Source organism: Pelecanus crispus, chromosome 13, assembly GCF_030463565.1.
Source record: "Pelecanus crispus isolate bPelCri1 chromosome 13, bPelCri1.pri, whole genome shotgun sequence".
Taxonomy (NCBI): domain Eukaryota; kingdom Metazoa; phylum Chordata; class Aves; order Pelecaniformes; family Pelecanidae; genus Pelecanus; species Pelecanus crispus.
In genome coordinates, this window is record NC_134655.1 from 4,031,847 (window position 1) to 4,058,580 (window position 26,734).

At 42.2% G+C, this 26,734-nt stretch overlaps 1 protein-coding gene across 2 annotated transcripts in view; it reads left to right on the top strand.

Annotated features, from left to right (window-relative positions):
• The first annotated feature begins 1,317 nt into the window (after window positions 1-1,317).
• Window positions 1,318-26,734, top strand: part of CAPN6 (calpain 6) — a 58,028-nt gene continuing 32,611 nt past the window's right edge. For both annotated transcript variants that reach the window (XM_009491060.2, XM_075720606.1), the window contains exon 1: window positions 1,318-1,482. In XM_009491060.2, coding sequence (XP_009489335.2) covers window positions 1,318-1,482 — 165 coding nt within the window. The remainder of the gene's footprint in view (window positions 1,483-26,734) is intronic.

The window sequence follows — 26,734 nt, forward strand, 5'->3', positions numbered from 1 at the left end:
AGCTATTAAAACCATCCCTAGACTATTTTGGCCACGGTAGCTTTCACTCACAAGAACAAAGACCATGATAAATTTGACACTTCCAGGTGTTCCTCATTGCTCTTCTGTATTTCTCCCGTTGTGCTCGCTTGCATGCCTGGAAAGGCTTGTGCCTAGCTTGGCTTAGTTTTCTGCAAATGTGTGGAATCTCATTCAACTCGTGCGGCCAGTGGCTCAAGGAGCACGAGCTGAGGTCACTGCAACAGGACCACAGCAAGTAGGCTGCTAGGACGATGTGATGCCATGCTCCACTGCATGCATGTTGTTTAATTCTTATGATCCAACATCAGGACAACCTGCGTTTGTCTTTATTGCTGTAGATAACTCAAGGAAGGGGAGATACCTCTCTAACCCGTGGTGGGAAGGAAGAGGAGAGGAATTGACGCACAGGAGCGTTCCAAACAGAGTAAGTTCAGATACTCTCTCCACTCCCTCTCTTTAAACAGAGGTAGTATCCCTCATGTTTCCCAGACTTCAGACTATCCTGAATGATTTCTGTAGTTGATTTCTGATTTGTAGAATATTTTAAAGTAATTTATTTAAGCTCTGTGGCTGTGACCATAAACTTGCCAGGTCAGATAGTCGTGATTCTGGGAACTAAGGCCTGAGAGCAATTTGTTTGGGTTGTTTGTTGTTGTGAGGTTTGGTGTGGGTTGGTGTTTTGGTTTGGTGGTTTTTTTTTTTAATTCTCATCAGTTATTTGCAAATATTGGCTGCTTCTGGGAATTCAGTTCCCTGAAATATAGCATAAAGTTCAAAGACAATAATACTAGCCGAAGTATTGTCACTTAAATTAAGATGGAGAACTGTGAAAATCTGTTTTTGGTTTTCTTTAGGCCTAAGAGTTGGAGTGGATAATTAGAGCTTTAGTGGCCAGAAGAAGAATGTAGGACAGAAAGATGGTCTAGCCCTTCACACATAGTACAGACTGAGAGCCAAGCTCCACTCTGTTACCTTTCCAATCAATTAAGCAAAGCAAAATGCTGCTTTTGTGTCTGGTCTGGACTCTCTAATGTCTTTCCCGGTAAGAGTTCTGTTCAGCCAAAAATACCATCCTAATAGATAATATTATCTTGGGGTTTATGGTTTTCCAGTCTACTACTTCACATAATCTAATTTATAATCCTTTTTTTTTTTTTTTGACAGAAATCAGTAATTAATCTTGTTTAGAACAAGTTATATGTTCTGTTGTTAAAGACCAGTGGGTGGTGTCACCTATGGACTTGAAAGAGTCTTCATAATTTGCACAAACCAATATTCTTATCTAGACAGAAAGGTATGTCTTCATCAGTGCAACTCTTCAGAGATCAGAAGTACCACGAGCTGAAAGGGCAGTGTATCCAGCAGAGACAGCTCTTCGAAGATCCCGAGTTTCCAGCCTCAGATGAGTCCCTTTTCTATCAGTCAGCACCACCAAGGAAAGTTGAATGGAAGCGCCCAAAGGTAACTGATGCTGTCCTTGGGAGGAGGTGCTGTTTGTATTGTTCCACTCCTACTGTCTTCTCTGTGCTAAAACACAGTTATGTGAATATATTCTCCCTCCCTTTTTCCATTCGTTTCCTGTCACTGTGTGATTCAGACAGCAGCCCCTCTGTGTCACACTGTTGTCCAAAATGAAAGTCATACCTTACTGTAAAAAGACAAAAAGGAAGCGTTCTGTGCAGCATAATCATGCTTTTCACTGTTGATGTGTCTCTAATAACAAGGAACAGTGTGAGGTGACTCCAGCGATAATGATGTTTAAATCAGCCCTCTATTTAATTAAGAATACCAGTAATTAATTAAGAATGCTGGTAATTAATTAATTATCAGTTAATAGATCAGTCAATACAGGAATATATTCTGTGAATAAATTCTTCATTTCCTGGGTCAGTCTGTGGATATATACCTGTCTAGGTTGCTGTGTTGACAGAAGCATTTCAGCAGGGTGTTGAGATTCTTAATTGAAGTTTCTCTTCAATAGCTGTCACTTCTGAGGGCCTGGTGTGTACGCACAGTAATTGAAATATAAAATCTGAGCTTTAGCTATCCAATCTAGTGTCCCCGCAAGTTGTCTCTTTAAAGTTAGCTAGAACCCTTGCAAAAAACACTATAGAAAATTAGACTTTATTAACTGAATAGATAGCATCTTCCTGCCTGGAATACTGGAAACAACTCAATAGTGTAGGATTATTGTTGATTATTATAGTTCTCTGCATGTTTTCAGAGTAACTTGTGCCTTATTAAAATGCATGGGGAAAGGAAGTCTCACAGTAGCAAGGGGAAGTTTCTCCAATCTCAGATAGCTGGCTAGTTCATTTATATGTATAAACAAATTATTTGTAATTTTTCTTGGAGGAGAGAGTAGGAAAGAGAAGAGTCACAGTCTGCCCAGCGAGGGGTCTGTCTGAGGCAGCAAGCAGCAAGGCACTATTGGTGGAGTGGTCTTGTGACACTAAAAAAATGCTTGGGTATTTCTAACTTCCACCAGTGGAATGAATTGAGAGTCCTCATTATCAGCATATACCCACTTTCTGGTCAAAGCAAATGGATTAATTTCTGTTCCATGGGGAACTAACTTGTGCTTCCAGATTCAGTTGGTTTGCTCTCTACATAGTACCAAAAATAAGGGGAAACCGTGTATGTCTAGTTGACTGCCAGGTGACCTTTTGTATTAACTATACTGGAACCAAAAAGCCCAGCTACATGTGGGTCTTAAGAGCTTTGAATGACTTCTGCAATATAAGGCAGGATGCTCATAAGCTAATCCCACAAAACACTCAACTATACAGATGTGTAGCTGATGCAGAGGAGAGAAGGTGAGTTCCCAAGAGGTGTCTAAGCAAACCTTTGTTCTGTAGTGAACTTGATACCCTCTTCCTTGGCTGTGTTTCAGACAGGTTCTGGTGAAATCTTAGCTGCAAGTTTTACCCAGAGGAAATGGAGAGTTTTCCTTTATTGATTGATATAATCTCTGGTCTCTGCATGGCTATGCTGAAGTTACTGTGGATTTTGCCTTTGACTTCTATAAAACCTCAACTACACACCAGTAATTTTATATTCAAAATGAACAGCTGTTGTCTGTACACAACCAATAATGCTTATGTCTATTTGCCATTTTTACTAGCATCTTAACAGGAAAACAAATGTCATTCCCTTCTAATTATGACCAATGTACTAGACATTTCAAATTGTTAATATTACTTATATTTGGGCTCTGTTAATTGGTTTGCTCTCAGGTTTTATGCTTCACATATCTTGTATTTATAAAGTAGTTCACAGCCATAAGCAAATAATTCAGGAGAACACAAAATCATTCTCAACTTTGACAATGTGGCTTTCCATCAGAGAATGTAATCTGTTCTCATACTCTGACAAGTGTAATGAAGAGGGCAGTGGAAGCCTCTAGCCAGATGCAGACAGCGTTTTTACTCTTAAGTGTGGTGAATTTGTCCTTTACTTCACCCATGTCCACTTTTGGGATTACGATTAATCTTTTTGGAAGCACAGACTTGGGTGTCTTTTCTTAGAAGACATGATGCCAGTGACAATGTGATCTACTTCATATGCAGCTAGTACTGTTCCCTGTTCTCTGTGATGGGATAACAGATGAGGCTGACCAAGGCTCTGCTGTATTTGCCTGGATGGCATTAGACTGGGGGGTTTTTTGGGTTTGTTTGGTTTTTTTTTCTGGGGGTGGTCATTTCTCACAGCAGCTTCAATACTGAAATTTTAGTGAACTGAGCAAGGGTTGCTTTCCTGCTTCTCATTTTAGGTTTTCCAAGTAAGACATGAGACTGAAGAATGGGGAGAATGGATTTGGAAAAAAATTAAGTATTCCAAAGTCTTTGGGTTTATTTTTATTTCTGTAGCACTTTCCTGTTTATTGGAGTCTTTCATCCCCTCCTAGAAGGGGAAATACCATGCAACAGTCACAGCGAGGTCAGGGAAGGCCTTTGTGCTTCCTAAGAGATGTGAAGCAAGAGCTAGGCTCTATACAAGGATGCCATTTTAGGCCATTCTGTGTGTGTGTGTGTTCATTCAAGGTGGTGATCAGTGGTATGAAGTCTAGTTGAAGGCCAGTAACTAGCATTGTACCCCAGGGGTCAATACTGAGCCCAGTCCTGTTCAACATCTTTATTAATGATCTGAATAATGGTGTAGGGGCATTGGACTACATGACCTCCAAAGGTCCCTTTCAACCTCAATCATTCTGTGATTCTGTGTGCTATTCTAAAGCTGTGCCTTCCTTGCTCCCCTTCCTTGCTCCCCTTCCTTGCTCCCCTTCCTTGCTCCCCTTCCTTGCTCCCCTTCCTTGCTCCCCTTCCTTGCTCCCCTTCCTTGCTCCAAGATAGAGCAGCTCTTGGGCCCCATGTGGGGCTACTCCTACCGATTTGTGGAGAATAGCTAGAGCATCCCAGTCTCCCGCCCAGTCATCTTGGGTGGGAGAGAGGGAGTTGGTGCCTAGGAGGTGGTGGAAGCTGCCTTTGTTCTCATGGTGAGCCTGTTAGAACGTCTTGACAGAGAGGGGCTTATCTCTGTGCAGGAGAGCACAGGTGAGGATCTACTTCCCAATGTTTGTTCATGGGTTATCTCCTCTCTGCCATATGGAACTATATTGTACTCTAAATTAACTGGCTGAATGCTTAATTGTCCTTTTGGAGTGATGGGCTTTCCAGAGTGTTCCCTTTTTTGGAGAGGGAAATGGCCTTGCAATATGAGCATAAGGCAAAGGCCAGAACTCTCATCTACTGAGACAGATTCTGAGCAGGCCACTTAGTTGTCTTGCCTCGCCAACTCACCCAAAAACTACAGCTGTGTCTCCCCCGGCCACTCCCAGATGTTTGTACAGCATCTGGAATGTGGAGGAACTAAATGGTGATACCCTGTTTCCTGTCCTCCCACTACATAGGCAGTGGATAGTTTGTCCAGATGCTGGTACATGTATACTAGTATGAACAAGCAGCTTTTTGCTGTAGGAAGCCTGTGTAGCTGTCTGAGCAGCTGGGGAGTGCTGCCCAGCACACACAGAGCTGGGGGATGCTGCTGCAGTTGCTGATGCTGGTGTCCAAACAAGTACATTTGGGATCTGTGAATCTAAAGCTTTTCTGAGAGAAGTGAAAGCCGGTATTTTAGTTTCAGCTCACAGATATGCTCATGCTTTTTTCAGTTACCCTAAATGTTGGTGGTGGCCAGACAGAGCAAATACTTAGGAAGACTATCTGTGTAGTCAAAAGGGTTTTATTCTGCTCTAATGGAAAAAGGAGAATACGTGAGACAGAGAAAAGAGGAGAATCGGTAAAGGGTTTCTTCCACTTTGTTTTTGTCCTTGGATCTGCACCTGCAATGTTAAATATGTTCTGTTTGCTCATTCCAGTCAGGCTCACAGTGATAAGTCATTAACAACCTGACATTAATTACTTGTTTTGTACTTTTAAAGTCTCTTTGGGAAAGAGAAGAAAGACAGGGTAGTGTTACTTCTGTGGCACCCCAGTATTAAGAAACGGGTGAACACAAAAGGCACTGTGTAATTACCATGCAGTCTCCTTAGGACGGTGTGACTTTCCAAGGAGAAATGTTGTTATGGAAGGATCATCCAACAAATAAGAGCACTGTGCACTGCTTATGTGCAGTACTGGGTCTCGGTTTCTTTGGGTGCAGTGTGGCATGGTATGCAGTTGGCAGGCGAGGCTGGTGGGTTCTGACTGTGTGCAGGAGCTTAGGTGCATGTTTGCTGATAATGCTGTATTTCAGTGTTGAATAGTAAATGAACTCAAAAGGTCTGACCCCACCGGGGATATCTGATAGAGCTGGCTGAAACATGGAATTGGCAAGTTGTAGCACTGTGAAATTCCATATTTTATTCTAAGTAGGAAAAAGAAAAGTCTGAATGTGCCAGAAGACTTGCCTAAAAATGAGCTTGGACCTTATTTTGCTTTGTTTCTATGTCACCTTCCTTGGTGACACTCTCCATACCAGTGATGGGTTATGAAAAGTAAAAATAGTATGAAAATGCCAAATTGTTTTTCACTTCGGGGGAAAAAATCTGGAAGTGTTGGACTTCATTTCATAGAAAAAAATCATCTTTGTCAGAGTGACATTTTCTGTCAGAATTGTTGATAGATGACACTGTCTGTGATTTTCCTGGCAGTTAGCGTCTCGGCTCCTGCCCTTCTGGCCTGCTGTATCCCCAGGGGAGAGGAGGGAAGGGCCTGTCCTGGCCAACCCTTTGGTTGCTCAGCCCAAGGCAGTTTATGGGCATTCCGGGCAGGACTCGCCTTGCCCAAAGGTTAGATGCTTGTAATGGATGTCTGATGTGGGGTAGTCATTACCAGCTCCCATTCCAGGCAGTGGAGAGGAATTGATGTATTTAGGGTGTGAATCAACTGACGTACCCAAGATCTTGGCTTCAGGCTGAGATGAATCATAGCCCACAAGTGCCCGGTCTCTGCCTACCAGAAGTTCAGAGGGTGGATTCAGGTGTTGATGAACCCTTTGCTGGTCTTTCAGGACATTGGGCTCTGCTAATATTTCAGTTCCTCTGTCCACCTGCAAAATAATAACTGAGCTGAGCATGACCATTTCAAAGGTGCAGTGTCTTCCAGAGCCCTTCAGTGTGCAGGAAGCCTCCTTGCTGTGACGTGTCTTTATGAGGTACAGCTTATTCCCTCCTTTGCCCCCAGCACCATCCAGGGAGGTGCTCCCACTGCTTCTGTGGAGTCCCAGGCTGCCACTGAGGGAGAGTGGGGCCAGCATATCCCCACCTTCCTATTGCAGCACCTGCACTTGACCCCCTTGCATCACATGATAATTGAGGTATGTCCTTCCCTCTTCTGTTTGCTCCACACCATCGCAGAGGGACAGTGTATCTGCCTGTTGTGGGGGAAGTCATGCAGGGGCAGATCAGAACTGTCCTCAGACAGAAGGGCTCAGTCTGTGAGCAAGATTTTATAAATGGCTGCTTTTGCACAGCCGTTTTCAAGAAGTGCTTTTAGAACCTAATGCAGAGCTGATAGACTCTCCTTTTTAGAATTAGCTGCCCACCATTTAGATCCCATGCTTTAGGTTGGAAGGGAACTTTAGAGATCATCTAGCCCAACCCCCCTGCAGTGAGAAGGGACATCTTTAACCAGACCAGGTTGCTCAGATCCCCGTCCAACCTGACCTTGAAGGTTTCTAGGAATGGGGTCTCCACTACCTCTCTGGGCAACCTGTGCCGGTGCTTCACCACCCTCATTGTAAAAAAATTTCTTCCTTATATCCAGTCTAATTCTATTCTTCTTTAGATCAAAAGCAATGATGTAAGACACAAAACACCTGCAATTTTCTGTGGGGGAAACCTGTTGGTTTGTTAGAAAAAGAGGAAGAAAGAATCCCCCCCCACTGGTGGACACTTTTTTCTGCCCATTGATATTGGCATCAAAGCCCATCCTGCTCTTTTCCTGTGATTTCCCTGGAGTCTCTGTCCCCTCTGCCAGGCTGAAGTGGGGGTGGGGGCAGCTGTCTCCTGCCAAGAGGTAGGAGAAGCCTCTCGCCCACTGCTGTGTCTGCTGGCCCTGGGATGTCCTGCCCTGCTTAACCCCCTACTGAGGGCAGACACTGCCTCTGTGTGGTGGTCCTGCTCAGCATCGGCTTTCAGCAGCAAGCAGCTCTAGTGAAAATACCCGTGAACGACAGTCACTCTGCTGAAAGGATATTTTGTCTGTCTTATTTTTAACTAAACCTCGTGTTTGTCTCAATTTTTTCACTGAGCACTGACCTTGTAAAAAGAATTAAATCCCACAGACATCTTTGTCAGCATTAAACAGATAGCAATGATGCCGCAACCAGGGCAGGCATCCATGTGGGGAAAGAGTGGATAAGCATGCTTCGGAGATAAGCGACATTCTTTAGTTGTTCATAAATGAAAATAATAGTCTGATCCTACAGAATGAGAGTCTTATCATGTGCTTTCCTGGTTTCCCTGCTTGACCTTCTGCTTTATAAACCCTGTTTTTGCTTTCATCTGCATCTTTTATTTATGAAAGGGCTATGATTGTACCCTTATATTCTGGAAAGACAGAGCTGGTTCTTTTTCAGTAAGATGGCAAAGACAGATGCTGTGTTGACAGTACTGCTGAACTGCTTCCCAAGACACCCCTCTTGTGTCCCAGGCCACAGGAGGGACTGCTGCTGTGTTTGCTTAAATCACCATTAATTCACTGGTGTCAGAGGTCGGATATCTGAAAGTGGAGAATCACATACTCATGGCCCACCGGCTGCCCCGTGTTCCTAGAAACACTGCATGCCATGGGCCCAGTTCTCTGCTCTTCTCACCAATTTTCCAACCCTTTAAGGGGTGGTTATCACCATGCAAGTGAAAAGGATCAGGAAATAAGGCACTGTGTTCTGGAATGAGACAGCAATGGGAATAAACAGAACAAGTGTTTCCCCAGTTCACAAATTGGGGGGTGTGAGATGAGCAGGTTGGTGACTTATCCAGGGCAGCGTGAGGGACTGAGGTGCCAGAGAACTTGGGAGCTCAGACTCTGCACCTGCACGTGTTTCTTGAAGGTGGCACCAGCTTTTGTTTGCTTCTAACTGGTAGAAAATGATCAGTTGTCTCGGGAGCTAAAAAATCTTTGTATTTGCAGGTGCTGATATGAACCTTGGAAACCTCCCCTGCCTTTATACCTGTCTTAGAAGATTTTGCCCTCCTTTGGAAGGCAGGAGAGGCTCAGGGCATGCCTGCCTGGGCACTTAGTCTGGGTTACCTTTACATATTTTGCATTAATGTTCTTTATTCCACATAAGTTCCCAGTGACAGGATTTGTGGTCACAGTAAGCAGTCCTCCAGAATGTTTAACAGTATCTCAGTCCTCATAAATTTTGTGGAATGAGTGTTATGAAAGACTTGGCCGTCAGGTGTAAGCACACCTGGGTTAAATGCCCCTCAGAGATAATGCATGTCTTCATCATTTGATTCTTCTGTCTGTTCGGTAACTGCATTGCTACAGTCTAACCCTATTTTCCAGTTTGTCTGTGACCAAGACCAGAGACATCTGCTTATGTTTGGGACTACATGTCAGAGTCCAGTAATGCATGCAGGAGAGGCACTGGAGAGGGAGGTTATCCTGGCACTGCGTCTGGATTTGAGCACTTGCCCGACAGTGCACTGCAAGAACAGTTTTGGGGCATGGAGTGGACTAACAGCTCATTGCACCCTGGGATATCTGTCAGGATGGGGTCTAGGGATAATCCAGAGCTGGAGGAGGGTGGAGATTAAAGGGGAATACCATAAACTGGCATGACAAAGTGATGTGAACTCTTAGCAGTATAGTGTAGTTACATTGCTGCCTTCTGAGTGACAAACTGATTTGATTGTAACAGCCCCTGTGAATAGTGACACTTCTCTGGTTTGCCAGCTTCCCTTCCCGTGCCCCCAGCTCCCTTCTGGAGCGTAGCTCTTGATTTAATGATCACTTTTTCAGATTTGAACGTGCTTTTTTTTCCTCCCTTCAGCCTCTTCTTTCCAGTTAAAAATAATGGGACAACGCCAGTGCTCTTGCTTAATCAGAATAGAGGTCCCTCCCTCTGCCCCCTGCCTTGTCCTCAAGCTTTGCAGGGTCTGATTATTGTTCTTCTGTGAAAATGACTTATTCTGCAAAGGCTGCTGACGCATCCTGAAACAGTCAAAGTTTTGGGTTTTGCTTCCCTGTCTATGCCCAGAATTGTCCATGTTTCTCTGTTGGTGGTGGTTATTGACTCTTGCTGAAGTGCAGATGAACACAAGTTGCAAAGACCTGTGTGCTGTGACATTTGTGTTTGTACTTGAAATATGGGCACACGTGGAATGTGCCTGAATTGGAGAGGTGAGGAAATGTGTTCAAAGTGTGGTGGTGAGCCTCTGCAGAGCTTCGAGGGAGCTCACGAATCCTTTTATGTGCCTCAAACATATGGAGGCATTGATGGGAATACAAAGGTGGTTTCACGTTGTAGGTTGTGTGAGCCATGCACCAGTGTCTTGCAGCTTGCTTATTTGTGGTGCTTCTCTGGAACATGTTTGTAGGAGAAAAGGACTGTGAAAGACTTGGCCTTGTGCTAACATGAAATAAATCTTAGCTGGTGGCTGCTTCATTTTGCATCTGTCACATCCTAGATCATAACACATGGATGTTCTCCTCCACAGACAGAAGAAGTGAGTCTGCGGTACCAACTGTAACCTTCAGTGGGTGACTTTCAGATGTTGCACTCCATTACTGGTTCTGTATGGGGCTCCTAGAGGTTTATAAGACTTCCTAGATTACACTATTTATCATTTTAACAGGCACTTTTGTATGCAGTAATTAGCTGTGATTACACACGAGTGCAGTAGCAGGGAGGCTCTTTGCCGTTGTTAAAAATGTTTTACTTGCCATTAAAAGCAGATTTAGCTTGTGATCTTGAGCTCCAGCTTGTTCTCAGCTATGAAAAAGATTAAGTCAGATGTATCTTTGCTAAACATACATGTGTGCATATATAAAGGGAAAGGTTGGAGTGCACCTAGATTTTTATAGAACAGCATAAGCCTTGCAGACTCAAAAAAGGTATAAAAGGTCATAGGTGAAGTAGGCTCTGGCATAACTTTACACCCTTCATCTTAAAGAAATAGGAAAGAAAGTCTTCCCTGGAAGATAATTGGAGAGGTTGATGGGAACGTTTCTGTACACATTAATCATGTTTTCTAGGTTAAAATTGTGGAGGTGGAGAGAAGACTGTGTAGTCCTGTAGATATGATGCGACCTTCTGTTAGTATGGAGGGGGCGGGTGAGGGGACAACAACAGGCAGATGGGAAACCACCAGAAGAAAATTACTGTTAAATGATGGTAAATGATCTTTTCTTTCCTCATTAGCTATGTACACAATGAACTGTGTACCCCATAACCTCCTGCAAATGAAGTCTAGCACTGCTGAACGTTTTATTTGGTAAAGTGTTACAGCATCCTCTGTGCTTGATTATACTGAGCTTGGCTGCAGCCATCTGTCATTCTCAAGCAGGTTTCGATCTGCAGAGGAGAAGTAGCTGCTTTCCGAGGGCTGGCTACCATAGCCCCTGCACTGGAAGTAAGGATGGGCTGCTCCTGGGGAGGAAGGTGTTAAATCCATCCCAGCTGTGGGAGCTCAGATGTTGGCACACCTCCCAAAGATGCATGTGGCAACACAAAAGGATGCTCTTCACACCCGTTGCCCTAGCAACTGCACATTGAAATGGCAGGGATTGGCAGTCGGATCCTGCAGAAGATGATGCAGTTGCAATTAAGTCGAATTGTCTTCAGGTTGTTAGATTTAATTTTGAGCTAGGGGGGAAGGGGCGGGGTGATGGGTGAACATTAGTGATATTAACAGTGAATTGCCACCCATTTGAGATCCTGGTGTAGGCAGGACTCCATCATGCTGTGTGTTTCTTTAAGGGTAAAATTGGTGCTGGCACTTGGCTTCTGAGCCTCGTTTTTTTGTTGGAGAGACTAAAAAATCTGCCTCAAGAACTGTATTTGTTTAGCAAGGGTAGATTTAATGGAGTTAGCAGTCTTCCGTACATCTTGCCTATCGCTGTTCTTGCATCCTGGTGATCCACAGACTGGAACAGTAGGGTTTACAAAGGCCCCGTGGAATTGGGCTACTAGAAGGAGGTGTCCAAAAGTGGAGGTCTTTAAATCCAGGTCAAAACAAGTCTTATCCTTACTGTATGGCTGTAATTCTGGATCATCTGGATTCAGAATCTACTTTCTTGTTGTCTTATTTGGTAAAATCAGTTGATTTGGATCATTTTCACCAACAGTGGGAAATGTAATGTTCAAGTGGGGTGGTTGCCACATGGTTTTGCTCTGGAGTGCTGAGACAGAGGTGGTCAACTATGATTTTGTGCATGAGAGGTACATGTGAATCCATTGAAATTTAAAACATTATAAAGCCCTTAGCAGCACCCTGGCAGTATATTGAGACTGATGTTTCCCATGCTTTTAAAGCCCAGCAACACTTAATCAGAGGCAAGAACACTTAACCAGTCATCGCTTAAAATGATTCATACAACTGGTTTTATTCATTATCAGTTACAGGGTCCTGATCTTGTCTCTAGTTGCACTTCAGAAATGGTTGTCAAGCCAATTGAATGCTCATGACAAGTCTAGGCAGTAAAGCCCCTCTATGCATGGGACTTAAGTGATGTGAATGACCAGGTAAATGTGGGATGCTAAAAATGTAAGAGAAATAGCATCAGCAAGTACTGTCTTGGATATTTTTTCTGCTTCGGAAAAAAGCATAAATACTAAATCATCTGCCTGTATTTTGAAGGGGGTATTGAAATCTAGCTTATAGAAATATTAAGGATGAGGGTGGATCAAGCTTTTTGCATTTGGTTTAGATATTAATAATTTTATCTACTGATTTGTACCTGAAGAGGATTTCAGTTTATGGATATGAGAAGAATATTTGTATACTAAAATACAGGTACTTTGTGTACACGAGACAGACTCAGTGAAATACTGTGAAGGGTATGTTGATGCGCTTCTGGGTATGCTCTCTTCCTTATGTGAGCACATCACATTTAGGTTGGTTGGCTTGGTGACTGAATACATGCAGTTGTAATGGTGGTTTCTGTTCTGATATGGACTGAAAAGGGACCTGTGCTCGCATTTTTTCTTTCTTGAAAAATTTCAACAAGCGCACAAGCAACTCTCTCCATTCCACCATAGCCCAGTGCTTTAAAACATTGCATGGGATCTTATGGGCCAGATCTTCCTTTTGTTGCTTCTCATGCTTTTCACCAACAAATTGAGCATTCATGGGAATTGTCTTGGTGCATGGAATATTGGTTATAATGGGGTGGGAATATCTGGAATTTATGGCCATGAGTAATGTGGACGACAAACTTTACTGCTGGAAATATTAGGAAAAAAAAGGGCTATGAATTGTGTCTCCCTCTTGTTCCCACAACAATAAATTTTTATCAAATTATGTTAACTAGCTCTAACTTTAAAGATGAGGCTTATGAGGTATTGGGATGAGTTTGATGACTTTGAAAAATAGACTCTGAGTGATTATAGGTTGGCAGCTTTGAAATGACTACCATGGTTAGAGAGCCTTGAGAAGATTAATGAGAAATAAACCGATCTTGATATAATTTTATTATTTAGTGTATTTTTAAAGAAGCTATTTAAATAAAATACCTCAAGGCTTGTATAATTATGTTGTAGAATAATACAGACTGTTTCTTGTATGAGCAAAGAAAAAAAGTGAGTTATTTGTAATTCACTTTCCTGTCCTCTTATATTAACCTAAATACAGTGATAAACCTAAATAACAGTGCTAAGAACTTAAATATATGTGTTATGTTCTGATCTACAGAGCTCAAAAAAGTGACTGGAATCCATTGGAACTGGAGTTCTTGTGCTAGCGAGCAGGAGCATAAGCTCTCATGCAGAGGATCATAATAGAGGAACATTGTCGTTATTACTGCTACCCTAATATGATCCTGTAATAATTTTCAACTTAATAATGGTCCTGGCTGTTCCAAGTAATCGGTCTTTTTAAGGAGCAAACACTTTTTGGAAAAAAGGAGGGGGGAATGGTATTTTTTTGGGGGGGAATATTCAGTTGAAGCAATTTCTTAAATTTTTTTTTTAATCTTGCAACTTTTCCCCCAAATACACTAATAAAAATGAAATGTTTCTTGAATTTTTTTTCTTGGAGGCAAGGAAACATTTTCCAGCTGTAAAGTAGTTCCTTTTTACTTCCCCTGCTGATCTTCTAAGGTACTTGGAACGGCATGTTCTGATGGTGTCCAGCCAAGTAATTCCCTGAAAACATCATGGGCTGGCTTTTTGTTTCTTTCTCCCCCTATTATTTTCGCCTAAGTTATTAAGGTTTGGTTGTTTTTGTTTTGGTTTGGGGTTTTTTTTTTCCCCACTGGACATGTTCTGAAAAGAAAATCACTTCTCCCTTTGCAAGGGAACACACCTTCATGTGTTCCTCCCCTCCTTGTCTGTTCTTTATCGCTGCTCTTCTGTCTTCCTCCTCGTATGACATTTCTTTGCTCATATTATTTGCAGAAATAAAGGAAGCAACCTGTCCAGGCAAATCATCCAAACTGCTGCTGTTTGTGGTGGTGTAGCTGATGATCTACACATTCTGAGGAGAGTCACGCTGGCTTTTCCAGCCCGTTTCTGCTAGGCTCTCTGCTTCAGGACCTATTTTTAGGACTCGATCAGTGTAATTGCCTTGCACAATAAATAGGTCTGATGTGGTGAGGGTACCAGGGCGTGCATGTGTGTCTTTCTAGCTTTTCTTATGGTGATTTGCTTTGAGTTTGAGGGAAAGGTGTGCTTCCCTGAGGAAGAAGGAGGTAAAAGACCAAATGAGTGTCATCCTTTTCAGGCAGAAGAGTGCTCAGACTGGGTGTTCATGACTTAGAGAAGCAAGAGCATCTTGATGCATCTGGGATGTGCTATGTCTTGCTGCCTCAGAAACTGGGCAGATGGAGCTGGTAGCCAAAGTGAGTTAAGAGCAGAAGGGAAGACCAGAACCAGTGTGATGCCCTTTAGCAGCACCGTGGCAAATGAAGGTAGTGAGCTACATGCAGCTGTTTCATACAGTCCATTGCCCTTACTTGGCCGAGAAATGGCAAAGGTGTTGGGTTTTTGTTTTTTTTTTTTCCTGGGGGTGTGCTTGTGTGTTTCACAACTGGGAAGAGTTTGGTTTTTTTCTAGCTGGCTAGAAAAGGAAGAAACAAACAGGAGCATTTTTGTCACATTAGCCATGTTGTTAACATCTGAAAGCAGCCTGGGGAAACAGGGAGACTCCAAAGGAGGCACCGGAGAGCATACAGTTTAGTCTCCTGTGTTTAAGATTAACATTATTATTCATCTGTTCTTGTTAGCTAATCTCCTATGGAGTCAACTCCTGCAGAGTGAAGGGAAGGGCCTTTATTGCCAGAGCAGGGGAGATGGCTGCCAAAAGATATCCCTCCTCAAGCACTTGAGGGCACATTACGTTGATCACAGTAAAACAGTAGTAGCCTGGATGGGAGACCATCCTGGCTCAAAGTGCCCAGACCGTGGCCACTGTGCTAGTTCATGTTCAACATGACACCGATCCTTTCACAGTGGCTGTGACATGCTCTGCTGCCAGTCCCGCCTCATCTTCCAGCAGGCGCTCTAATTAGACTTCATTGTCAGAGGTTTGGGTTGCAAAATGGGTGTTTGCCTTATCTGCAGATTTGGCCTGTTGTTATTCTAAAGTAATCTCTGTCACCAAAACGTCAAAGTAATAATTAACAGGCTTGTCTCTGGAAGTTTGCCATGCATTGGACCCTGCAAGAGTCCTGTTAACAGCAAACAATTTCTATTTGATTGCATTTTGCTGGAGAGACAATTTTAAAAGCGAAGCAATATAAACTTCATATACAACTATAAATTTCACCAATATAAACCCCCAGCAACCTGAAATCTTGGTTCACTTGCAATAGTATTTCCACCTGTGACAACACCAACCTAATTTCTAATATAAATATGAATCCTATATGACGGGCTGTGGGTGCCAGAGTCACTAAGAAGTTTTGTCTCTGGTCCCAACCACTGTTAATAACTGCAAGTGCTTCACGCTCACAGGTCCCCTGTCCCCTGCCCTGGAGCAGCCAGGCATGGATGTACGTACATGGATGTACATACATGGATATGTATGTACATCTATGGATATGGATATGTTTAGTGGACATGGTGGTGTTGGGTTGATGGTTGGACTGATGATCTTAGAGATCCTTTCCAATCTTAATGATTCCTAGTTTTTCCTTTCATTATAAATAATCCAGTCACCGAGCCAGGAAACATGAAATTGCTACTCTACCCTTAATTGGTTTAGTGGTGGACTTGGTAATGTTAGGTTAGTGGTTGGACTGGATGATCTTAAAGGTCTCTTCCAACCTAAATGATTCTATGATTCTATATACATACATGGACATCTGACAGGGACTTGGGAAGCAGAATGGTGCAGCGGGAAGAAGGACGAAGCAGTGCTTTGGATCTGAATTGTCACACCAGGGCAAATCTGTGGCATTTTGAAGGCAGACAGAGACCCAGAATCTGTGCTGTAAAATTTAAGTGGTGTTAGCTTCATAAGGGGGATTTATTTTTTTTTTTTTTTCTCATTGATGTGAGTCAGTATTTGCCTGTGCTAAGAGTAGTGGTGGGAAGATAGTAATATTCCAGATGGACAGTATAGCCATCTGCTTTTCTAGAAGATGGATCCAAGAAGCATGGAGAAGTTACTGGACAGAGCAATCATTAAATGCAAAGGGCTGTCACAGATGTGTTGTTAAATGCTTTCTTTCCCAGTTGTTTTGTTCCTGTAGTGAGGAAGTGAGCAGAGCTGTGTGCGGTGCCCTGAGGACTCCTCTCACATAGCCAAACAAACAAGTAGGGATCTCTTAACTCCCTTAATCCTTCTGGCAGTTATTGCTGGCAATGGCCAGGATTTAAGTCTCAGAGGGGTATGTACAGCTGTGTGACCCTCGTCCATGTCCCATTTTCCTAGACCAGAATCTGCAGTTCACATCAAGGCTGAGGGGTACTGGGGACTTCAGTGTGTTGTGGCTCAGCCATATTCTAAATAAGAAGCCCTAAAAACTTTATGGTATTTCATTCAGATGGGCTTCATTTCTGTGTTTGAAAAGGTTCATCAGAAATAGGAACAGGAACTCTGCTTTGTTCTAGGTTTTTGTGTTTCTCCTCACCTTTCTGCAGCAGACTGGTGATGCCCGACTCAGGCAGCATGCTTAGCCCTGAAGAGACCTTGATTGTGCTTCTGGGTGTAAAGAAATTTGAAAAATGAAAACATGGGAGAACTTAGTGCTCCAGAACTTGGGAGGGGATGTTCTCACTTTTTGAGATGGGTGTTTAATTTAAGAAGTGCTACTGAGACTGAAACAGATATTGGTTTATTCTCCTAAGGATGTTATTTTAGAAATAATCCTTTTCTAAACAATAGGAACTTATGAACTTAGTTTAATTCACTCTCATTCCAATCAGTGATATAAGATGGTGCACCTCAGTATTAATAACACATTTTTGGGGGTGAAACCCTGGCCTTTTTCAAAGCCTTGGGATTTTTGCTGTGGTCTAGGTTATCACCTTGCCTGCCCCCCGATAGGCTGAGTATGGGAGGTATTGTGAAAATATTGTTTGGCTTGTTTCCGTCTTGGTTTCTGACTGGATAAACCATTTGTCCCAGAATATTTTGTCCTTAATGTTTTCATCTGGGGAAGTTGTGACATGTTTCTTCTGGAATTGCCAAAATGTTCCCAGAATAGAGCTGTTGCTCACTCATCCTTATTTTATTAATTCCATAATTTTATTTTTATTTTGCCTGGAAAATCTTGTTAAGATGGAGCTTACCCAGAAACGGAGATGAGCAAGAAACTATAATGCCTTCAGCCATCAGCAAATACCCCATGCCTAACCTCTTCGTTACAGTCTGGTGACTGAGTGGACCCTGTATGACGTGAACTTGATGCCTCAATCCTGTTTCTGGTGTCACTTCAGAAAATTCTTTGTTCTTAGTTGTGCCCTTCTGTGTTGGCTATGTCATGATGGGAAGCAAAAAACACGGTGGCACCTTGCCAGCATCCCTGCCCTCCCTCCTCCAGAAAGCTTGCCGAAGAGCTGGGAGTTCAGTGGATGTCGTCATACGCAGCTGCATCCTTCCTGCTCCTTGTCTCATAGGTACCAGGGCAGTGTGAGGCATGGGTTCCCCTTCCTTGTGGCAATATCCTTAGATACACTCACCCTTCAGTGAGTGTTGCATTTTACTTAAATATGATGGAGAGGCAGTGTTTTGAAAGTGGCATCTTTCTCAACAGTATTACTCACCCAAGTCTTCCAGGGATATAATTATGAGCAAACATTTGTAAATGACATGCATGCTTGCCAAGCAGACAGCTCTCCAGATGCCAGTATTTTGTTATCTTCTCTCTTGGCAATTTTTCCAGTTTCTATTTCCCTCCTTCACATTGCACGGAGGCTTTCTTATGTTGTTGCGGTCTAAAGAAAAAATACTAAACGACCTCAATGTCACTTCTGTAACATAAACAGTACAATTCCAAGGTTCTGAGTGTTTCTTTAAAGTTTAAAATGTCAGGTTTTATTTAGTGAGTTCAATCATCATTAGATGAAAATTGGTTTCTCAGAGTCAGCTTCTATTTGTCCTGAGGCAATGTAATGATGGTAAGAATGACATGGTAAAATTTATTTTGAGCCTATAAAACAAAAAGCTCCAGGATCAAATCTTCAGCTAGCATAAGTCATCTTACAGTAATTGTTAGTTCATTGATTTAGTCTTCCTAAAAAATTAAATGTCTGGCTTCTCTGGAGGAAAAATTATAGCCCAAACATGACAGTTGCAAAGGAAATTAAGGTACTATTCTGTCAACACTCTTCCCTAAGAGTAGAAAGCATCCATACCCAAAAAGTGCTGTGTAAGTTAATAGCTTTATACTTTTCTCATTTTATTTCTGTATTTAGAAGGGTATTTGGGATGAGCAAAGGCCTGAAATTTGAGGTTTTGTAAGCCATTATATCTTAGATTTGCAAAATAATTTGTTTGAATTTCATGCTGTTTCCCTGTGATTTAAATGTATGTTTTCTTCAAGATTAATTCTGTTTAAAAATTAAAGATGTATATTTTCCTGGCTAAAAAGAAGCTTTTAAAAATCCTTCACAGCTGAAAGAACCTTTTAGAACTGCTGTCTTGCCTGCATGTGGCATTGTTTCTAACTGAATCATAAAGGCTAAAACATTTTGAATTTGCATCTTTTCAAGTTTGCAGGAAATAAAATGTTCTTTCTCAAGAAAATACACTGTCTTTGTCAAGAGCAAATGTTATCTTCTGGTTTTTATGCATGAAGTAGAATTTTTGCGTTTGCATATTTGAGTTTTGAGCTCAATTAACTGAAACATGTCATAGTGTAGGAGTCAGGATCTGGATTTTGGCCAGTGTTGCAGGTGTCAGAAGCCACCTTGACCTACTCCTGTGCATCAGGAAATGCAATCTCTGTCCTTGCAGATATTCAAAAGGCATCTGGGTGTTGTCCTGGGCAGCCTGCTCTAGGTGACCCTGCCTGAGGAGGGGGGTCGGACAAGCTGACTTCCAGAGGTCCCTTCCAACCTCCCCCATTCTGTGACCAGGGAGAGCAGAGCTGGGCCACGGGGGATTTCAGTGCAGAGTCTAATGAGCATGCAGTTAGTATGGGGTCTGGGACTCCCGTGTTGGGTTGGATAATGAGTGTCCATACAGTCCTCGTACTTCCATCTCAGTTTTCTCATGTTGAGGCCAATTGGTCTTGTGTGTGCAGTCATCCACACTCATATATTTATATAATACATGTATATACGTACATCTATACATGCTCTTTGAATTGGGAAGGCAGGCCCTACTTCTTACCTTCACTCCACAAATGCACAATACCTTTAGCCTCTTTAGAGGCTCACAAAGTCCTCAACATTCCCTCCCTAACTCCCATATCTATCCGTTTCACCAGAAATAATGAAACATACAGCTTTGTGCAGATGTTTATTTCATTGGCTGCAACATTTTGGGTGGAAAACTGGCCCTGGAAAATTGCAGAACTGGCCTCATTAACTAAAAAGGCCTTCCAGGACTGGCCTGTCTGATAAAGAGTGTCTATGTTGTGTAAAGCACGTTGAGGTCTGATTTTTGCCTGGAGACAGCATTTTCTAGTCTGATATAGTGAATAAATAATCAAAATAGGTTTTTTTCGTAAGACTGTACCAAACCTTCAGTCCTGTGATGGTGAACAAAAAATTACATCTCATTTAATAACGATCCAGCTGTGGGCTGAGCATTGGTCTGCAAGTTTACAGTTTTATAGCAGCTTCAGCTTTACCACGGGTACAAATACTTGTGGGACTGATGAAGAACATGAATGCAGGGCTTTGTTCTCCCTTGGTCACTAGGATAACTCTATAGATAATTGGATCCTTTTGCAAAGACTTTGCGCAGAGCTCATGTTGCTGTAGTTTTTGTGCATGTTTACTGTTTTCAGTTTTCTCCTCCCTTCAGATAAAGGGCATTTTAAGCCTTGGACATCTATTTTCCTCCCTAAATGGAGATGTGAATCCAGTACCACTCTCTGGCCTCTCCTCCCTTGTCTCTCACTCACTGACTCTGCTCTCCACAAATGAAAGTTCTTAGAAGTGATAGTTCTCTAAAAGCTGCTTTCACATTTGGGCACATGATCTAATTGGTAAAACAGCTAATGTCTGGACTATAAGAGGAATAATTCAAATTTAATCCAAACATTTCAAATGTAATCCAACCATGGCATTTTTCATCCTTGCTCTTAATAGGCTGTTTCTGTTCCTAAAAGCATGATGCATATCTCATGAACAAAACCGAAACAATATCTGTCTATGGATAGAGGTGGACTGAGAGACCTTGCACCTCTGCTTGTATAAAGCAACATCACCCCCTTGGCTTAGCTAAAGTGATGATGATTTACAGCTGAGAATCTGGCCTGCCTCTCTACATTTGATTAGAATGAAAACTACAGACACTAAGGGGGGTGATGTGCTTGGAAGAGACAGGGACACCATGCTAAGTTACTTCTGCAGACATTCCAAAATCTGCAAAAAATTAAAAATAAAAAATGCCTCTAGTGAACATAATGGCTGCACTGTAAATACTTAAATTATAAGACAAGAAAAAAGCAACATTGGCAAACCTCAGCATTATTAGAAACAGGCCCTCTCCTTGCCTTTTGAGAGTTAAGATATGTTTCCTTAGGTTTTGCACTAACTTTACTTTGACTGTTAGACTCTGATTGAATAAAATAATTAATGTGATTGATAGCGTGAGGGTAGGGTTAAAAGGTGACTCATGATTTTCTCTTGGAAGTGGTCTGTGCGTTGAGAACTAGCAGAGAGGTTACTGGAGACACAAATGAGCCAGAATGATTTCAGTGTCCCTGATGGGGTTTAGAGTTCCAGCTGGCTGAGATGTTTTTCCTGGTGCATCATAAAGAAATTAAACCTGGCAGGAGAGAAGCAGTGGAACTGGAGTGGTTCTCCAGCACTTAGAGGTGGAGCACTGTGCTCTCAGACTAGCTGGAATTTGATGTCTAGTCAAGTTCATGTCCGAGTTATCAGCACCTCTCAAACTTCTCTTCCTGGGAGACAAGCAGACTGTTTCTCACAATAGAAGACCTTGGGAGGGTTCTGTCTTCTCAGATGATGGGGGGCTTGAAGTTCTCACAGCAATTCCTAAATGTTCATAGCGAATCTCCATCTTTAAAGGAAATTTTATGATGCTTTGAATGCATTGTAATAGGAATGGGAGGTCTGGATCCCTTCTGTTTTCCCCAGAATGTAACTTCAAATCCATAACTGCAAGTCAAACAGCTTGTGCTCTCTGGAAAAGTATTGTGAGGCTGGCCACTGTGAATATTCCTATGGCTGGTAGTAGTCATTGCAAAAGATAAGTGGGAGCTTTTTGGGATTGCCAGGATTTCTAAACTGGTAAATCAGGAGGGTAATTTCTCAGTGATGGCACTGACTCATCTGTTGGCCATCACTGACCTTTGTTCAGTACCTGCTAATTTGGTGATTTTCTAACTAGACAGTTCTACAGAGCCTGTTTTTTCTTATATATGTATATGATGCTCTTCTTGAAAATAAGCAATCTTATGATCCTTAATGAACTACCATCCATTCTGATATACACTCTGATCTTCATACTAACTTTATTTGACCTGATGAAGATGCAGGCTGTTAGCAGTGAATTTTGTGATAAAATCATTCTGGGTCTTCTGTTTGCCGTATTGGCTTTCTCTGTTTTCTGACAGTTGAATAACATCTTTGTCTTAGGCTGGCATCAGGCAGATGTGATGTTAGTGTTTGATGAAGGAATTTGTCTGAAATGAAATAGTGAATTCAAATCAGTATATCTATATCACATTGGGAAAACCAAAAATAAGCTCGATAAATGCTGTGAAAGTGCTATGTAAAGAAACAGCATGATATAAATAAGAAAAAAAGTTTCTCATGTCTTTCCAAGCAAGAGGTCTTTCAGGCCTCTAAACAATTTAAAGACAGAGATGAAACTGACTGCACTTCAACTGGGATAAAATCATGACCAAGTAAACATTCTGACAATACCCTGGCAGGCTAAAGGCTTTTGTCATAATATCTGTCTGACTGAATTTGCTCTAGTCTTTGTTTTGGGTTGAAACAGAAGAAAATCCTGGATCATGATAGGGAAAACGTTGGCAGTGATTGTGAGGTTGGAGTCACTTGCATTTGACATCGAAGTAAGTAGAAGTACTTCCCAGACTGAATGAGGCAGGAGGAAGAGGTATCTCCAGCCTTGACATTAAGTGGCCAAGTGATTTTGGTCATATTAGGGGATGCTAATCTGCAAGACTGACTAGTGTCAATGGAGAACACTGAGCAGTGAGCAACTTGCCATCATGCTCTTCATTCCTTTTGGCCTTTTTTTCCCCCTGGAGGAAGCACAATTATAGTTACATTGTCTCCAAGTCTGTGTGCCCAATAATGCTTCACTATTGACCAGTTTCAACCCAGTTTGGTAGATGGGTAGATGTCTTGGTGAAACTACACGTGCCATGAAAACAGGTAGTTGAATGGGAGCAGGATACCCTGGGGGAAGGCTTCTCCTTTATTAGATATCAGAACACCCACAAGAGAGGGATATACCAGAAAGCAAGCTTCCTAAACAGGTCTGTGAGATACAGAAGTAGTTTTCCTATTGATTCCTTCTGAAATGTGTTGAGTTGATAACAGAATGTGGGGAAGAAAAGCAAATGTGAGAACATAATGAAAGAGGCAGAACCAGAAAGGAGGGTGCCTCGTTAAAGTGTGGATTAAAGTGAAGTCATGGATATAGTGGCAATACTGGCTGTCATTTGGCATCATCAGCTGCAGAGATGGCATATTAGTCACACAATTACCCTTAAAAAGTTTACCCTCTAGCACCTAATATGGTTCCTTAAATTTCAAAAGACTTCTGAAGTTTTGACATAATTAGAAGGAAAGGGGTTTATCCAAAAATGTTTTATTCATTTCAGTCCTCTAACAGCAATCTATCCTAGACAAAATAAGAGCTAACTTACATGGAGGCAAAAGCATGTGCTTGATTGCCTGGCAGGTATGACAACTGTGACTTTGCTGAAGTATCTTACTTTGGAAATCACTGTTGTGAGTTTTTCAGTTTCATCATTCAAAACTGAAGAAACTTATGTGCTGATAACTTTATTGCTAAATGAACATCTTTCCAAGGTAAGGTTTTAAAAAGATGCTTTAGAAATAGAAGCTGCTGTTTATTTTCAAGATGTGTAAATGAAATTCTTTCTGGTAGCTTCTGTGAATTTATGAGAGATGATCTGCTGATTTGGCGGAGTCATAAAAGTGCTTTCAGTATTCAGAAGTAAAACGAGTGCTGCTGTGTCATTTTTGATGCAACATTTTTTATACCTCAGAATTTGAACTCTTAGGCAAGCAGTGAGATTCCTTAAAATAGGAAGGTGGTTGGTCGTTCAGACTATCAAACAGTGCCTGTCCCAATACCGATCCCTGAGGAACACTACTTGTCACTGGTCTCCCCTTGGACATCGAGCTGTTGATCGCAAATATTTGAGTGCAACCATTCAGCCAATTCCTTATCCACTGAGTGGTCCATCCATCAAATCCATACCTCTCCAACTTAGAGACAAGGATGTCGTGTGGGACAGTGTCAAATGCTTTGCACAAGTCCAGGTAGATGACATAAGTTGCTCTCCCCTTATCCACCAGTGCTGTAACCCCATCGCAGAAGGCCACCAAATTTGTCAGACGTGATTTGCCCTTAGTGAAGCCATGTTGGCTCTCACCAGTCACCTCCCAGTCCTCCATGTGCCTTAGCATAGTTTCCAGGAGGATCTGCTCCATGATCTTGCCAGGCACAGAGGTGAGGCTGACTGCCCTGTAGTTCCCTGGGTCTTCCTTTTTTCCCTTTTTAAAAATGGGGGTTATGCTTCCCCTTTTCCAGTCAGTGGGAACTTCACTGGATGACTTCTGCACAAATTCTCAAATATGATGGGTAGTGGCTTAGCAACTTCATCCACCAGTTCCCTCAGGACCCAAGGATGCATCTCATCAGGTCCCATGGACTTGTGCACCTTCAGGTTCCTTAGATCGTCTTGAACCTGATCTTCTCCTACAGTGGGTGGTTCTTCATTTTCCTAATGAAAGGACGAAGAAGGCCTTTGCCTTCTGCGACTTGGGCAGTGTGGCTTGAGTGCTTGCTGATGAAGACTGAGGCAAAAAAGTCGTTGAGTACCTCAGCCTTCTCCGTATCCTGGGTAATGAGGTATTAACTCCCTTTGGCTGCAGCTGGCAACGTTGGCGACCTTTCTGACCACTCTGATGGGTGCTCGTGTTTATCCTAACTTCATAACACTTCGCTGCCCTGACAGTTGCTAGCACCTGGACAGCACTAGATGCTGGTGTCTCGCTCCTGGCTGCAGCTCACACCCAGTCTGGGCAATGAATGGAAGGAGTGGGCTACACCAGAAGGCTCAAGGAATAGCCTGATGGGAAGGCTTTTTTCTGGAGCTTGTAGATGAGTGATCTGATAAAGTTCTGATGGCGTGAAAGCAGTATGGTTCTCTGCAAGGTATTGGGCATATCTCTGCGTTACTAAAAGACAAATACTCTCTGTTTTACATGATCGTAGGCTGATCTTTGCCAGAAAGGATGTCCAGACTAGCATTTAAGAGTCTGATCCATGTCCTGCTGGAACTGAGAGACTCCGTTGACTCTGACTTAATGTCAGGCTCAGAAAAGTTGGGTTGTGCTGGCTAGTACAAAATTTCTATTTAAAACAAAAAAATTCAAAATCCAAAGTTTTATATATTCCAAGTCCATAGTTTAAGAAGCTTATGTCTTACCATCAGGATTTTATGTACAAGTTTACATTTCCTCTTTTTATGTTATGAAGGAAACATCTAGTCCAGAATGGCGTGGCATATATCACAACTCCAAAAGCGTATCTGGGAGGTTACAACAGCTACTCCGTGCACTGTTATCCCAGGCATTAAAATGTTTTTGCTTTAAGCAAGTGAGTCGGGGAGAACACCTCAAGGTGCTGTCTGAAAAAGATGAGGAGACTGGGAGAAGAGCATAAATGATTTTTATCTTCAAGAAAGTGTCTGAGATAAATGCCACAATTAGTAGATAATGGAATGTAGGCTGAAACCAAACCCTGCTGGAAAGCTGGAAAGGGATGGGGAAAGGAGGAACTTGTTGCTAAAGAGGTTTATGCTCTTTAATGTTTGGGTTTAGACATGCTTTTTAACCTTTAAAGTCTGTGTATTGACATTGGATACAGAAGAAATATCTCCTTTCAAGTAAAACAAATCACCTCCATCTTAATCTGAATTTTCACTCCCAACAATGTTTCTTAGATGATCCGATTGTTTTTGACATACAGTGCCTGATGTAGTAACAAAAAATGTTCACAATGTAATAACAAAAAAAAAAAGGGGGTGACTTTGCTGAAATCTACCTAATTCTCTTTTGTAAACAGCATACTCCCTTCCTCATAAAAGGCAGTGATGAAGAATTCAGTCTACATCAGTTACCAGCCCCTGGAGACACAGCATAAGGTCTGACTGGACAAGCCTAGAAAGGTCATGGCCACTGAGCCAAAATGATGCTTGTTATCAGACAAAGAAAATAGCTGCCTCCCCAGCCAGAGATGAACAGTCAGGCATACAGACCTGGGAATTGTTTATTCCGTACTGGTCCAGTGCTGAATATTTCAGTGTTGTGAAAAATTGTGTGTGATGTTTTCCATTCTCCTTTTCTCATTGTTTTTATTTCCCATCTTAGGAAACTAGTTCAAGAACTTGATTGAAAAACATGTTCTGAGGAAGCAGTAAAAAAACATAGCTAAATGGTGGGTGACCTTTTAGTCTGATGAACTGTGAGTGGACTTATAGCCCATGTCTGACCTCAGCCACGTTAGTGTGTGCCTGGAAGTGATGTCGGGGAGTCGCTCTAAACTGACTCTCTTTGAACTTGGCCATCCCTCTGTTACTTGTATTTAATGCAGAGACATTTCCACTGCTTTGGTAGGTTGGTCTTTGCAGAAAATAGAGTTAGGCTGGCTTCCACCACCTGTTTCTCAGAAGAACTGTACATTCCGGGTTTTTTTGTTTTTTTTTTTGAAAATGCCTTCAATTTCTTTCCTTTCTGCTGGACCCTGGACTGCGGGCAGCCCATTTGGAGCAGTTACAACCTGCTAAGTAGCACTTGCAAATAAATGGTTACAGCACACATGCAGACTAACTGCACAGCTCACGTGCGATGAGTCTGACTTGTCTGGGGCCCGTCCCCATATGCTGTGTATCCCCTTGCTGTCGTACACATTCTAATCTCTAATAACAATTTTGAACTCACTTATGATGGATTTTATTAAATACTAAGGAATCGATTTGTAATGTCCTTATTCCTGCTGGTGGGCAGCTCATCCAGCAAAAGTTCTTTTGATGTCTACGCTTACAGTAGTAAGTGTTGAATATCGTACAGCCTCAGGTAATATATCTACTATATCTACCTGTTTTTCATGGAGCATCACCATCTCAAAATCACAGTAAATTCTTGTAAAAGCATTTTACAAGAAAACTTTGGG